The sequence below is a fragment of the Hibiscus syriacus genome, unplaced genomic scaffold (genome assembly GCF_006381635.1).
Source record: "Hibiscus syriacus cultivar Baekdansim isolate YM2019G1 unplaced genomic scaffold, ASM638163v2 tig00111088_pilon, whole genome shotgun sequence".
Taxonomy (NCBI): Eukaryota; Viridiplantae; Streptophyta; class Magnoliopsida; order Malvales; family Malvaceae; genus Hibiscus; species Hibiscus syriacus.
In genome coordinates this window covers 1,286,279-1,302,307 of record NW_024062978.1, presented here as the reverse complement: position 1 = coordinate 1,302,307, position 16,029 = coordinate 1,286,279, and the positions used below count along the sequence as shown (strand labels likewise).

General features: G+C 34.5%; 1 protein-coding gene across 1 annotated transcript; it reads left to right on the top strand.

The window, feature by feature from the left end:
* The first annotated feature begins 4,480 nt into the window (after positions 1-4,480).
* LOC120152282 (probable LRR receptor-like serine/threonine-protein kinase At4g36180) lies at positions 4,481-8,245 on the top strand. The gene has a single exon (XM_039164539.1). It carries the CDS (start codon positions 4,695-4,697, stop codon positions 8,064-8,066), a length of 3,372 nt encoding a protein of 1,123 aa, XP_039020470.1. The 5' UTR covers positions 4,481-4,694; the 3' UTR covers positions 8,067-8,245.
* Positions 8,246-16,029: the final 7,784 nt, after the last annotated feature.

The following is a 16,029-nucleotide window of genomic DNA, read 5'->3' as shown; positions in this document are numbered from 1 at the left end:
TGCTTTCTTTTTCTTCTCTTTACATACAGATCACATGGGTCAGTTGTCAGCCATGAAGATTCCATTCCAGGCCATTTCTTTTTCGTAATAAAAGGGTATACATTACGGGATGGAATCTTTACATACAATTCTTCATTAAGTGCGGCCGTTGATCCACCACTGCAAAATTTATTAGATTAAGGCTTTAATCAGTACAGTCTTCAATGGTGCTACCTGGATTCCACTGGCCAATCTCTTTAAATCATAATTCCGTAGGAAGTAAAAGAACAAGTCATTTATTCGGCTGCATCCGGTGCACCTGCCACCTGAAATTACACCAACAAATTGAATATGGCTGTCTCGATTTGATTTCGATGGTTGAGCTCAGTAAACTAATATTGTTATAATAGTCTTTAAAAGGATTACGATTTAGAGTATACTTAAACATATAATATCGAAATTATATGAAGATCAATCATAAATTAATAGAGGCTTAATTATAAAATAAATGTCCAATCTATACCGCTTTTTCTAAATAGGTGCCCAAACTTCTTTCTGAATACTCTAGATGTCTAACGTTATAAACGCTACCATTTTAACTGCTTGGGTTGTAACTGTCGTTAAGTTTCTCCGTTAAGCAACACGTGTCACCTTCTGGTAATTTTGAAAATTTTATATTTTTTAAAAAAATATTACATTTATAAAAAAAAACCTAATTTCTCTTAAATTACAAAAAAAAACTCAAATTCATAAAAATCCTAAATCTCTAACCCGTCGTCGTCCTTACCGACCACAGTCACCACTGCTGACGTAGTCTTTGTCATCTTCCTAGTTATACATCGCCATACTTGTCGTCGATTGGACATTAGGAGCGTGTGGGGACCATGTAGGGCTATTAATTGTCAGGTTTCGTTGATGATAAATGGCGACTGTCATTGTGGGTTTATAGGTTGAAATTAGGGTTTTCAAAGTTTTAGGGCTTTTTTAAAGTAATTTGATTTTTTGTGTTTTTTAAATATAATTTTATTTTTTTAATTTTAAATAAAAATTTTAAAATTACCATAACGTCACATGTACTCTTTAATAGTAGAATTTAACAGAAGTTACGACCCAGACACCTAAAATGATAACATTTGTAATGTTAGACACTTCGATTATTAAAAAATAGTTTGAGCACTTATTTGGGAAAGGAGGTATAGTTTGGGTAGTTATTTTATAATTAAGCCATTAATAAAATGTATAATGATACTTTTAGTGTAGTTGGATATAATTGGGCATAATCTATCATAGCAGTGAGAATTTAGTAGTATTAAATTTTGTTTTGCTACACAATTTCTTGGAGGGGTCCATTCCAGATTATCAGGAGTGATGAGAGTGCACCATGTCAAGATTAGCAAAAGCAGATCATAATGCTATCTTGGCATCGACATCTAAAGTTTTCTAAGTCTAATTAATTAGGCCTTTTAAATTAGACTCCCTCCTAAACACAAATCAATTCAAATTTGGCACCAAAAACCCAATTCATGGGCAGCCACTTGCATCATTTACTCGAGTGGGGACTCACACAGTGCAGTGCTTGATGTGCTTAGCCTTCTGCTTGGCGGGCAGGGTTTACAGCTTGCTTCTTTTTCGGCTTTTTCCCATAGAATTGGCTTCAATACTCCTATTGAGAAGAATGTGTGTTGGCAAACTTCTTTTCATCCCATCTTTGACATCTTGACTTTAGGACCAAACAGTGAACAGAGAAAAGTCTGAAGTTTGAAAAATTGACATCAGAACCTAAAATTTTGGAGGAAAGGTGACACCAAATTGTCAAAAGTGAAGGGAAATGAAGCAATTCAGGTTCAAAGGACTTCAAAGTTCAAAGTATTGTTATAAAATTGAGATTGCTGATCGAATTATTCATTTTATAGTTATAATAGTTAGATAAAATATAATAAATTAAAAACAAAATATAGAAGGAAAAAAAACAGCTTTTAGCCTATTGTATTCTGATTTTTTTTTACATATTTGCAACATAATATCCCAGTCATTGGATAATAAAAAGTATTATTCGTTTATTCTCATAAAATCACCTAAGAAAAAGCTAGTAAAAGGGGGAAAGAAAGAAAGATTACAACAGGGCAAAGATAAGATCACACAGGGCTCAAGGGAGGTTATGCTGTGAGGTAGATTAATATATAGTTAAAAAATAGTGTGATCGGTTAAAATTATTATCGAAAATATATATGTTTTCACTGAAAATATTATTTATATTGGTAATAATAATGGTAATAACCAGGAATATTATCGTCGTATGTAAAATGAGCCAAAAAATACTAACTTTAACATAACCGGTTAATTACTAGAAACATTTTCAACCGTAATAACATAACAGGTAATGCTTATGTAATGTAATAGGTAGCGCCTTTTTAAAACTGTTGGGGCCTTAGAAATCCGACAATAACAAAATATGTTAATTACTTGATTTGTTATCAATATTATCAACATATTAGGTAACGCCTAAAATGTTACCAAGGTTTAAGCTTATGGAGCCATAGAAATCCAACGATAATAAAATAGGTTAATTACATGAAACATTATCAACCATAAGTAGCGCTTATTTAATGTAATAGGTAGTTTCTTTTTAAAATTGATGGCCTTAGAAATTCGACGATAACAAAATAGGTTAATTACTTAATTTGTTATTAATATTATCAACATATTAGATAACGCCTAAAATATTATCAAAGTTTAAGTTGATGGGCCTTAGAAATCCAACGATAACAAAATAGGTTAATTAGTTATTTTGTTATTAATATTATCAACATATTAGATAGCGCCTAAAGTGTTACCAAAGTTTAAATTGATGGGGCTTCGAAATCTCACGACAATAAAATATGTTAATTTCTTATTTTGTTATAAATAAATATTAGCATATTAGGTTGTTTCCAATAATGTTATTTTAAATAAAGAATTAGGTTGCAATCTGGAACATAAATATCGGTGAGATTTAATATATTACGTATTTTTGGATGATAATTATTTTTAAAACAAATATCGATGCTACTATGATCTGATGATCGATATTTTAACAACTATCAATACTTTTAGAGTAAGTATGGATACATTATTATTAACCTTTAGAGTATCCATACTTTTAGAGTAAGTATACATACTTTCGAATTTTTAAAAAATATTTCAAACAGTTAAATTATATATATTTTACGGTTTACATTACTAACAATATACATACTTTTAGAGTAAGTATTAATACATACTTTTAGAGTAAGTATTAATATTTTCGAATTTTAAAAAAATATTTCAAATGGTTAAGTTGTATATATTTTATGTTTTACATTATTATTAACTTTTAAATAAACCGGTAGCTAGTTTACCGTAATAGGTAGCGTTTATTTGACGTAATAGGTAGCGCCTATTTAACATAATAATAACGTTTATTTTATTTTACTGTTTATATTATTAGTAACCTTTAAACAAACCGGTAGATATTTTAACGTAATAGGTATCGTCTATTTTATTTTACTGTTTACATTATTATTAACCTTTAAACAAATCGTTAGTTAGTTTAACGTAATATGTAGCGCTTATTTAACGTAATAGGTAGCACCTATTTAACATAATATGTAGCGTCTATTTTATTTTACCGTTTACATTATTATTAACATTTAAACAAACTGGTATGTATTTTAACATAATAAATAGTGCCTATTTTATTTTACCGTTTACATTATTAGTAATCTTCGAACAAATCGGTATGTAGTTTAACATAAAATGTAGAGCCTATTTTATTTTAATCGGTTAAGTTTAAAATATAAATATCGATACATACAATATATGTATGAATACTTTTTCGGGACAATAGTTGGACATAGTTTACTGTCGAAACAATATTCATACTTTTAAAGTATGAATACAGAAACTATGTAATTTATGTTTCAAAAAATTTTAATAGTTATTCATGTTTTCCACCTACAACATTAATTTAATAATTTCATTTACACAAAAAATTATTTAATTATTTTGATTTTTTATAAAATATTATTTAGAATTTAAATTTAACAATTTTAACTAAAGATAATAATAAAAATGTAATATCTATGTTTATTGTTTTAAATTTAATAATAATATATACCGTAACATAAAAATAAGTCATTAGACGCTTATAATTATTAAATTAATATTTAAAACTCACTTAAAATATAACCCTAAATTAATAGTTTTTCACAATAAAATGACTGTGGATACTTATATAAATGTATCGATACCTACTAATAACTAAAGTATACCGATTATTAAATTTTTTAATATTTCTTCATAATTTCTACCTGTAACATTTTTGATAACACTTTACCTAATTTATTAATTATCCTATTAAATTTTGATCACATCATCTCTTAAGAGTATATTAATTAAACTTTACTTAGACAAACCCCGGGATCAATGATTTTGCCCACATCATATCATATGAGGTTAAATGGAGCAGCCAAGCCCTCCCTTTTTCTGTGCCCCACTACTCCCCCTTTCAAAAGACAGAGAGAGAGACAGAGATCATCAAAAACTCAACACTGTTGTTTTCATGGAGAAACCAACAGTTTTTCAACTGTAACAAATGCTTCTTCCTCTGTTTTCTCATAAACTGTGACACTCTTTGTTTTTGAGACTCCATTTCTGTTGCCAAAGAATCAAACTTCGCTGTTGTTAATGTTAACCAAATGAATAAAGGTTTCATCTTTTTCCTTTCTCTGCTTCTTTGCTTACATTTTTTATCACCGGCCGAGACGGACCAAGCTGAGATCCAAGCATTAACGTCTTTCAAGCTCAATCTTAATGACCCCCTTGGAGCTTTAAATGGATGGGATCCATCAACACCTGCAGCTCCATGCGACTGGCGTGGAGTTGCTTGTTCCAACAACCGTGTCACCGAGCTACTACTACCTGAACTCCAACTTGGTGGTAGACTCACTGATCGTCTCTCTGACCTCAAGTTCCTCACCAAGCTCAGCCTCCGCTCCAACGCAATCAATGGAAGCATACCTTCCAGTCTTTCACAATGCAAGCTTCTTAGAGTTGTGTTCTTGCAGTCCAACTCACTCTCCGGAATACTACCATCCGAGATAAGTAATCTCACTGAGTTGGTCACTTTAAATTTAGCTCAAAACCATTTATCCGGCCGAATACCGGGAGATATACCACGGAGTATCCTGTATCTTGATCTTTCTTCGAACTCGTTTTTCGGATCGATTCCTAGAAGCATTGCTGATTTGTCACAGCTGCGATTCCTTAATCTTTCGTATAACCAGTTCTCTGGTGAGATTCCCACTAGCATTGGTGAGCTTCAACAGCTTCAGTATCTCTGGCTTGATTATAATCTTTTGGAAGGGACTTTACCTTCAGCATTAGCCAACTGCACTTCACTGATTCATTTTAGTGCCGAGGCCAATGCCCTTGGTGGGGTTATCCCATCAGCCATTGGAGCTCTTCCTAAGCTCCAAGTCGTTTCACTTACTCGTAACAAGCTCTCCGGAACGGTGCCGGTTTCGTTGTTCTGTAATGCTACTGTTTATCCGCCTTCCATTCGCATTCTTCGGTTGGGGTTTAATGTTTTCAAGAATGTTGCTGGTCCTGAGTCCGGCAAATGTTATAGTGTTTTACAGGAATTAGATCTTTCCGGGAATGAGATTGATGGGGGTTTTCCTTTTTGGTTAACGCGTCTAACATCGTTAACAATGTTGGATATTTCTGGGAATTTTTTGTCAGGTGAGATTCCAGTTGAAATAGGGAATCTGCCTAGATTGGAAGAGCTGAAACTGGCTAACAATTCATTAACTGGGGTTGTTCCGATTGAGATTAAGCAGTGTGGTTCGTTACATGTTCTTGATCTTGAAGGGAATCGACTTTCGGGTGAAATTCCTGGTTTTTTAGTTGGCATGATTGGTTTGAAAGTGCTCTCTCTTGGGGGTAATCTATTTTCCGGTTCTATTCCACGGAGTCTTGGGAATCTTACTCAGCTTGAAACCTTGAATTTGGGACGTAACAACTTGAGTGGAAGCATAGCAGAGGAGATAATGAGGTTGAGCAATTTGAGTACGTTGGACTTGAGTGGAAACAAGTTTTCTGGTGAGATTCCAGTTAGTATCGGTAACTTGAGTCAGGTTGCTGTTCTGAATCTGAGTGCTAACGGGTTTTCCGGGATGATACCGGAAAGTTTGGGCAATTTGTTCAAGTTAACTACTCTTGATTTAAGCAAGCAGAAACTCTCTGGTGAGTTTCCATTTGAGCTTTCAGGTTTACCTAATCTGCAAGTCATTGCATTGCAGGAAAATATGTTATCTGGGGATGTTCCTGAAGGTTTCAGTATCTTGATGAGCTTGCAATATGTGAATCTTAGTTCCAATTCATTATCTGGTCAATTACCAGAAACTTTCGGATTTCTTCCTTCACTGGTTGTCCTTTCATTGTCTAATAATCACATAACTGGGGTGATCCCACCAGAGCTAGGAAACTGCACTGAGCTTGAAGTTCTCGAGCTCGGATCAAATTCTTTGACAGGTCAAATTCCTGCCGATCTCTCCCGTCTTTCAAGGTTGAATGTGCTAGATTTGGCTGGTAACAACTTAACAGGAGGAATTCCAGTGGACATCTCCAAAGACTCATCATTGACAGCTTTGTTACTAGATGGTAATCAGCTCTCGGGAAGCATACCGGATTCTCTGTCCCGGCTATCCGATCTTACTGTGCTGGATCTTTCTTCGAATAACTTGAGTGGAGAGATTCCTTCTAGTTTCGGTCTTATTTCTGGATTGGTCTACTTAAATGTCTCGAGAAATGACCTAGTAGGAGAGATTCCAGTTACTCTTGGCTCCAGATTCAACAATGCATCAGCGTTTGCGGATAATCGAGGGCTATGTGGAAAGCCATTGCATCGAAAGTGTGAGAATGTAGCCGAAAAGAACAGGAGGAAACAGTTGATTCTTTTGTTGGTTGCGGTAGCATGCGCTGCTTGTTTCTTGTCATTATGTTGTTGCTGTTATGTCTTTAGCCTATTCAGATGGCGCAAGAAACTCAAAGAAACTGCCGGGGACAAGAAACGTAGCCCTCCGAGGAATAGTTCGGGAGCGAGCGGGGGCCGTAGCAGCTCAGAAAATGGAGGCCCAAAGCTTGTTATGTTCAATGACAAGATCACTGTGGCAGAAACAATCGACGCAACTAAGCAATTTGCTGAAGAGAATGTCCTTAGCAGAACACGGTTCGGTTTAGTTTTCAAGGCTTGTTACAACGATGGAATGGTGCTCTCTATCCGTCGTCTACCAGATGGATCACTTGCTGAAAATATATTCAGGAAAGAAGCCGAATTTGTAGGCAAAGTGAAGCACCGGAACTTAACAGTTCTTCGAGGTTATTACGCAGGACCACCAGACTTGAGGCTCCTAGTATACGATTACATGCCCAACGGCAACCTGGAAACACTCCTCCAAGAAGCATCCCACCAAGATGGTCATGTCCTCAATTGGCCAATGCGCCACCTAATCGCGCTAGGCATAGCCCGTGGCTTAGCCTTTCTACACACATCCAACATTGTTCATGGAGATGTGAAGCCCCAAAACGTCCTATTTGATGCTGATTTCGAAGCACATTTGTCGGATTTCGGCTTGGAACGTCTCATGATCGCAACCCTATCAGAAACTTCCACTTCAGCATTGGTTGGCACATTGGGCTATGTATCCCCAGAAGCAGTTCTAACAGGGGAAACCACCAAAGAATCCGATGTCTATAGCTTCGGCATCGTCCTACTTGAACTATTCACCGGAAAGAGACCAGTTATGTTCACACAAGACGAAGACATTGTGAAATGGGTCAAAAAACAGCTTCAAAGAGGCCAAATCACTGAACTTTTAGAACCAGGGTTACTTGAGCTTGACCCTGAATCATCAGAATGGGAAGAGTTTCTCCTAGGAGTCAAAGTTGGGTTACTTTGCACAGCTCCAGATCCTCTCGATCGCCCAACCATGCCTGATATCGTGTTCATGCTCGAAGGTTGTCGTGTCAGCCCCGATATTCCTTCGTCTCAACCTTCACCAGCATAAACAACACCAGATCCGAAGCCCTTTTTTCAACTTTTCCCGTCTCATGAAAAAACTTTAACCATAGAAGTAGGGTGAAATTTTTGTTGTTGAGTTAAATTCTTGTTGTTCTTGTATTTCATTTTGAGTTTGTTACTTTTTGTTCTTTTCTACAACATTTGGGGTCTATCAATGAAACTAGCAGAGGGACAAAAGCTCAGTTTCAAAGATGTCCGAAGGGAGACAACAACCGTTGGGGGATCCACATGGCGGTGTTTAGCGCCAAATGCGAAACTATTGGGGGTGGTGCACCCTGGATTCCTCGCGTGCCACGGTGAAAAAACTATAGCCGTTAAAATTGTAGACCCCGAGATGCACTGCATACACCTGCGAGAAAAAAAAATAGTTTAAAGACAAAAGCTGTCTCTTAACTGTAAATTGAAGGAAACAGATGGAGTATCAAAAGCCTGTTTCTGGTTAAGGATAACATACATTAAGCATATCATGTTAAACAAGCTTTTATATGTATTACATAATATTTACTATATCATTAAATTTAGAAACTAAAATGCATAATGAGAAAATTTTCTATGATTTCTCATATGAAATATATTCGTGGAAGATAAATATAAAAGATAATTAGGTTTGTTTTAAAATATAATACTAGTTTTTCTTAAATTATATTTAAAAAATAAAAAAAAATATTTGACAATATATTAACCCTTGTGGTGAAAGTCGTAAATTAAAAATAAAATATTAATAATTAACTCGTGTTTGCAAAATTCACATATATCTCAATAAAGATCATAAATTACATATAAAAACGAATTAATTTTTTTAAAGAAAAAACTAATCATATTTAAAGATTAAAATAACAGTATCAAAGCTTATAGTATCTTCAGTCACTTATTTAGTTAATAAAAAAAATTTTATGATAATATAAAACTATTTATTTAAAATATTGAGATAATTTTATTAGTCATATAGTTGTTGTAAAATTTAGATTGTTATTAAAATTTAAAATTTTAAAATGTATACGGACTAAAATTGATTAAATTAGAGCATAATAACTAAAACCACAATTTACACATAGTATAGAGACTAATAACAACAAAATATTACCTTTTGAAAACCTAGTTTACCTTAATAATAATTTTAATTATTACTGATGTCAATTTTTATCAGAACAAAAAGTAAAATTTTAAGTGACAAACAACTTTATTGTCACAAAAAATATTAAATAATAGTGATCACTTTATATTTCGTCACTGTCATATCATTTCTCACCAAGAAAATAACTAACGTCAATTTATAATATTGTTAAAATTTTTGTGACAGTGAAATTTGTGTCAGAATTATATATTTATAATGAGAATTTAATTGTGAGAAGAATATAATCATCATAGTTATTACTATAATAGTGAAGAAATAAAAATACATCACAATTATTTTTACTAATTATGTCGCATAAAATTCTTTTTACCAAACGTTTACCAGCTGTGACAAAATTACTAAGTCACTATTAATTTGCCAATAAAAACTTTTACTCTTGTAGTGATACTTATGACTTAATTTAAGACTATCACAAGTATATCATTATAAAATGGTAAACTTATTAGTGAAAAAATTTATTGTCACAATTATAAATAATAATAGTGATCATTTAATATGTTATAACTATTACATCGCTTCCTGTTAAAAAAAAGTTTATGCCTATTTAAGCATTTTATTAGTGACCAAACAGAAGTAGTATACAACTATTCACTTCAATAGTGACAACAATAATTGTCGCCACAAATCACCAACTAAGATTAATGACAAAAACAATTGTCTTCACAAATAAAAAATTAAGATTAATGACAAAATATTTTTGTTATAATTATCAATAATAATAGTGATTACATGATATATTGTCACTATTATAATTTTTCTCTCAAAAAATAAATTGACGCCAATTGGACCATTTATATCATTAATGACTGTTTGATAATGACAACTTGCTTTGATCACAATAAAATATTATTAGTGACGAATTACTTGTGATGAACTTCAAATTTGTCACAATTATTATCTAAAAAGTGACCAAATAAAAAAAATCACAATTACTCATTTAAAAAGTGACAAAAATTGTAGTAGGAATGGTTTCGTATACTCTATCCTTTAAAGACGCCATGCTAAGTAATATGAATTCTGGTGTTGGAAGTGTGGATATCCTTGATCATCCTTCGGTTATTATACAGGAAGACAAAACAGGTTGTATTGCTGCCGACGTTAATATTCATGCAAAGGATAACGACTGGATGAAGAGATGTATGGTTGGACTAATCAAATAGTCTCTTGAATCAAATTTAGTTCAAAAGGCGATTCTCCGTGATGGCAAGATAGTAAGATGGGATGGAATGAATAGATCATTTATTGTCATGTTCAACACAGTATTTGAACTAAACCAAATTTGGGACCTGAAGAGGGAAAAATTAAGTTTATGGTTTGAGCCAATTTTTCCTCTATTAATGTTTGGTGTGCCACATAACTTCTACCGTGTTCATCTACTGGGTGTTCTTCTCTCATGTTGGCATGAGCGCTTGACTTCAAAAGTTAAAAATAAGATGGTATAACGAAGGTGACAAGAATACCCACTTTTTCCACCCATCTACTTTGGCTAGAAGAAGGATGAACTCCATCAACATTTTGAAACATGAGGATAGAATTCTAACGGACCCTACGAGTATTAAGGAAGATGTTTTCCAGTACTTTTTTAGTGCCTACAACAAAAAATGCTCACTAAAGCTACTGGATTTTGATATAGAGTTCAAGCGGATTGATGTGGACCAAGCTTCCATCCTAGAAAGACAATGCTCAGTTGAAGAGGTGTGGGACGCTATCTCGAGTTCTAGCAATGATCAGGCTCTGGGACTAGACAATTTTAATATTAAATTCTTCAATAAATTTTGGCCCCAGTTAAAAACGACATTATGAAATTCTTCTTCGATTTCTATGAGGGCAGAGATTGGGAAATCGGTATAAATCATTCATTCATTATGTTGATTCCGAAATTGGTCAATCCCAAGTCTCTTGGAGACATTCGACCAATCAATTTAGTTGGGGCATGTATAAGATTTTGTTGAAAGTGTTAACAAAGGGACTCCGGCTCTGTATTGGACAAATCATTGGGGAATATCAGTTCACTTATGTCTTGGGTTATCAGTTTCTAGATTGCTCTTTGGTTACAATTGAAGCAATTGATTTTATGTCTAAGGCAGGCCAAAGTGGAATAGTATGAAGGATGGAAATCTAAACTACTCTCATATGGTGGAAGAATTACGCTCATCAAATCCATCCTAACTTGTTTACCGGTGTACTATCTGTCGATATTTCGGATGCAGGTCTCTATTTCGAATAAACTTAATAGGCTGATATCAAATTTCTTGTGGGGTGAAGATGCAAATAAATCCAAGATTCACTGGTTTCGCTGGGATTTAGTGTGTCAGCCGATTCAGGTTGGTGATCTGGGCATTTCAAACCTCGTCACCCTGAACAGATCATTATTGAGTAAATAGGTAGTGAGGTACGGGAATGATATGGATAGTTTATGGCGCCGTTTTATTAGCTGTAAAGCCCCGAGTGATACTAGTAATTTAATACCTTCTAAAGCTTCAAATTGACACTTTTCTTGGATATGGAATGATGTCTTGAAATCATTTCATAAAGAAGATGAGTTCAGTAAGTTGGTTCGAGCTAATTTATCATTACAGGTGGGCAACGATAAACATATATCTTTTTGGGAGCTTGTTTAGATCGGAGAAGCTTCCATAAAATCCTGCTATCCCTGTATTTTTGCCTTAGCTTTGAAGAAAAATGGTCCAATCGCAGAATTTGGGAGAAAACTAGAAGCTGGTTGGATATGGCACATCCATTTGCGAAGAAACCTGTTTGAGAGAGAGTTTCTAGTTTGGGATGAATTCATTGTCATAACCATTTTTTTTAATAAAACTTTTTTTTTATTATTTAAAAAACAATTATGACTTTTATTTATTTTGGAAAATGGGTGATTTTGAATTGATTTGAATAAAATTGAAAAGAGTCGCCATCGACCTTTGGGTTAGGTAGGTCGAATACCTAAAAACGTCTTTTAAAACAATTTTAAGAAAAATCATTTTTTTTTTAAAAAAAGACAAGATTCGGTCTGTGTTACCAAAGATTCATTTAAACGGATTCGGGAGTCGGTTACGTACGGGGAAGGGTAAACACCCCTCACAACGCCCAAAATCGGTACTTAGTCGCTTATATATCGTCGTAAATGATAGAACTTAAAGTTTGAATCAGAAGTAAAAATATGATCTATTTATTGAATATTTGTTAAAATAATAGAAATACTTCACTTGGTAAGAAATCTCAAGATTTGCAATCCTCCATCGGGAAAGCTATCTCATCTATTTCTCATCTATAAAGTATATTCTATCTTTGAATTACTACCAAATAATATCGACAAGAGTATAAAATAAATCATACTTAATTTATCTAAAACATGTATTGTTAATATTAACATAGAGATCATTAACACAATAAAAATTATAAAAAATAGAATGATAAATCAATTATGATTTATTTATTGAATATTACTTAAAATAATAGAAATACTTAACTTGGTGAGAAATCCCGAGATTTGCAATCCTCCATCGGGAAAGCTATCTCGTCTATTTTTCATCTATAAAGTATATTCTATCCTTGAATTAACACCAAATTATATCGAGATGAGTATAAAGTAAATCATACTTTGTTCATCTAAAACCTATATAGTTAATTATTAAAAAATACATTAACATATTGAACGTTATAAAAATAATAAATAAAAGTAATAAATATGAAATAAAATTTTAAAGTACCTATTAAGTAAAGTGAACGTATATAACATAAGTAAGCTTAACCATATCACACAATAATATAAATAATAGTGACTATTAACCAATATATATATATCTATATAAATATTCCCTAATATTAACTCATACTAAACACAAATATTAAAGAAAATATAATAAATAAGTAAAAACAATAACATAAGTAAAATAAATTATACATATATTTAGCAAAAGTATCTAAACAAACCTAAACAAATGACCATAACCAAGCAAGTAAATAACCCATACAAAATTTACACAGTGACTATAAATTGTATTCGAAAAAAAAACTTAGGTTTTAAATACGTAAATTAATACTTTTCTATGTTATGAACAAATGACTAAAATAAAACAAATGAAACATACAATGCAAATTCGGTATTTAAACCAAACAGAAAAGCAGTGAGCAAAATGTGAGCATTATAAACACAGAGTACAAATGTTGAAACTTACAAAACATTACTGCAAGGTGACCAATACATAAACATTACAACCTTGAGGTATAAAATACAAAATAAATAAAATACAATAAATGGCTACATCATAAACGTTCAAAACCTGGGAGCCCCTTTTACACAGTTTACCCATGATGAAATTACAACCGAGTCCTCAACCTAAACGGCGCCGTTTTGGACTCAGTTTATAAGGCTAAACCCAAGACCCTTCCCCAGTGACATCTCTCATTTCTCACATCTCCTCCTTTCTCCAGAAAACAGAGAACCAAAGAGGCTCTCCACCTCTCTCCCGTATCCTCCGCCTCTCTCCGCCGTGGAGAAAAAACAGAGGTCACAAACGCCGTAAATCGGCGGCGAAAGCCCTAGAGAACCCCAAAACTTTCCTTCTTCCCTCTCCTTCTAGAGACAGAGAGCCAAAATGGCTCTCGACCCTCACCTCTTCGCCTTCCTTCCCTCATTCTCAACCGGGAATTTAAACCCTAAACTCCCCGGCCACCGTAGATCGGTGGCCACGAGGAGTAACCTCATCTCTCTCGCCTAAAAAAAATCCTAGGTGAATCATAACCCCAAAACCCACTGCACTCCAAACCCTAACTACCCTAGAAGAGAAAAAGGCTTTACCTTTGGGATGGTTCCTCACTGCTCCGAAGAGATGGGTAAGGGCTCGGTTTTTTTGCAGGTATCGTTCTTTTTCCCTTTTCTTTCCTTTCTATTTCTCTCTGTTTTTTTTTTTCACCCGAACCTTCTCTCTGTATATCTCTTTTTTCCGTTCCCTTTCTCTGGTTTTCCCTTGATTTTTGTTGAGTATTTGGTGAGATGATGATACCTAGTGTAGGGCATGGCTTTTTCTGATTTGGTGGGATAGAAATCCCGAATATTTAGGGATTTATTGGTATTTTAATTTGGAGTTTAGATTTTGTGAGATTTGAACTGTATATGATATATTTTCTTGATTGGTTTTGCTGTAGATGACAATAGTGAAACAGTTGGGGTCAGACCGGAACAGTGATGGTGGCGGCGTCAGAGGAAGACGGAAAGCCAAGAGGCGGCTGGTGGCTGAGCTGTTAGGGCTCAGAACTAGGGTTAGGGTTTCAGACCTAAATGGCCTTTGATCTGGACCATTGGATGGGTCCAGATCAGACGGTCTTGATGGTGCGGCGCTGAGGCAGAGAAGGGGTAACCCTAGCGGGTTTGGGTCGATTGCTGGGCCGCAGGTCTGGGTTGGTAGTTGGGCTTGATGTACCTGCTGGGCTTCGGGATTAGGCCTGCTGAGTTGGATAGCTAGTGGGCTCCAAATTTGGTCTTATAGTGGCCTACAAAAATGTAACATGTATTTTAATAATAATAATAATAATAATAATAATAATAATAATAATAATAATAATAATAAAATAAATAAATAAATATAAAAGACCCGGACAAAAACGGGTGTCTACAGTTGCCCCTCTTTGCACATACTTGTGTTAACAAGAATAGGGCAAAGATGACAAGACAACACGTTTTTGTCTGGTTCTCCCCTTTTCCATAGAAATTGGATAATGCTGGTTGTTGGGGACGACACTGCTCATACATGATGAAGAGGTATGGTCGTCTAAGGGAAACACGATTCCTACGTGATGAGGAAATCTGGTCAAGGGATGACACGGCTCATACGCGATGAAGAGTTCTGGTCATCTTTAAGAAGGGTGATAACTAGGTTCCTACGTGATGAGGACGGCTGATTATCTAAGGTTGACACGACTCCTACGTGATGAGGAAGTCTGGTCGTCTAAGGGTAGATGACATGGTTCATACATGATGAAGAACTCTGGCCATCTTTAGGAAGGGTGATAACTCGGTTCCTACGTGATGAGGACGGCTGGTTATCCTAATGTTGACACTCTCCTACGTGATGAGGAAGTCTGGTCGTCTAAGGGTAGATGACATGGTTCATACATGATGAAGAACTCTGGCCATCTTTAGGAAGGGTGATAACTCGGTTCCTACGTGATGAGGACGGCTGGTTATCCTAATGTTGACACTCTCCTACGTGTCGAGGAGATCTGGTCAGTTGATGTTGACTGATTCATTGCTTCAATAATGAAATAAATCTTGAAGATCTTGTAAAAATGGTCATATGCCATGATTTCATGTTATCAATATGCTCTAAGAATGATCTAAATGCATGTTTAAAGGGTTCTGTTCAGTTCGATCCTGGCATTGAGAATCTCTCATACTCTTTGATCGGAACATGCGATATTTATGCGTTTATCCATGCCTGGTTACTTTCTTGACCTCTCATTAAATATTCTTTGACTTGGTCCCTCCGATCTACCCCGAGAGAGTTTATCTTGCCTCTTTGATTCTTTGGTCATTGATTGATTTTTCAGAGAAAATTCATTCAGAATGGCCTCTCCTTGTTGCATGCCTTTAAATTGGGACTTCTTTGCTTGGGAAAAGTATGATTATGTTGAAACTGATTTCTTTGATTTAAACCTTTTTTTTCAATGATTTGTTTAATGATTGATGGGAGCGTGCCTTTGTATGTGCTCTCTGGCGAACACCTGTTTCAAAATCCCCATACTCTGACACTTTTCAGAGTAAGGCATAATAATCAATAATTTGGTGAATATATACAAGGACAATGAATCAAAT

What these genes read in the sequence shown, in the direction of transcription:
- LOC120152282 (XM_039164539.1), top strand. Translation starts at nt 4,695, where the DNA reads ATGAATAAAGGTTTCATCTTTTTCCTTTCTCTGCTTCTTTGCTTACAT.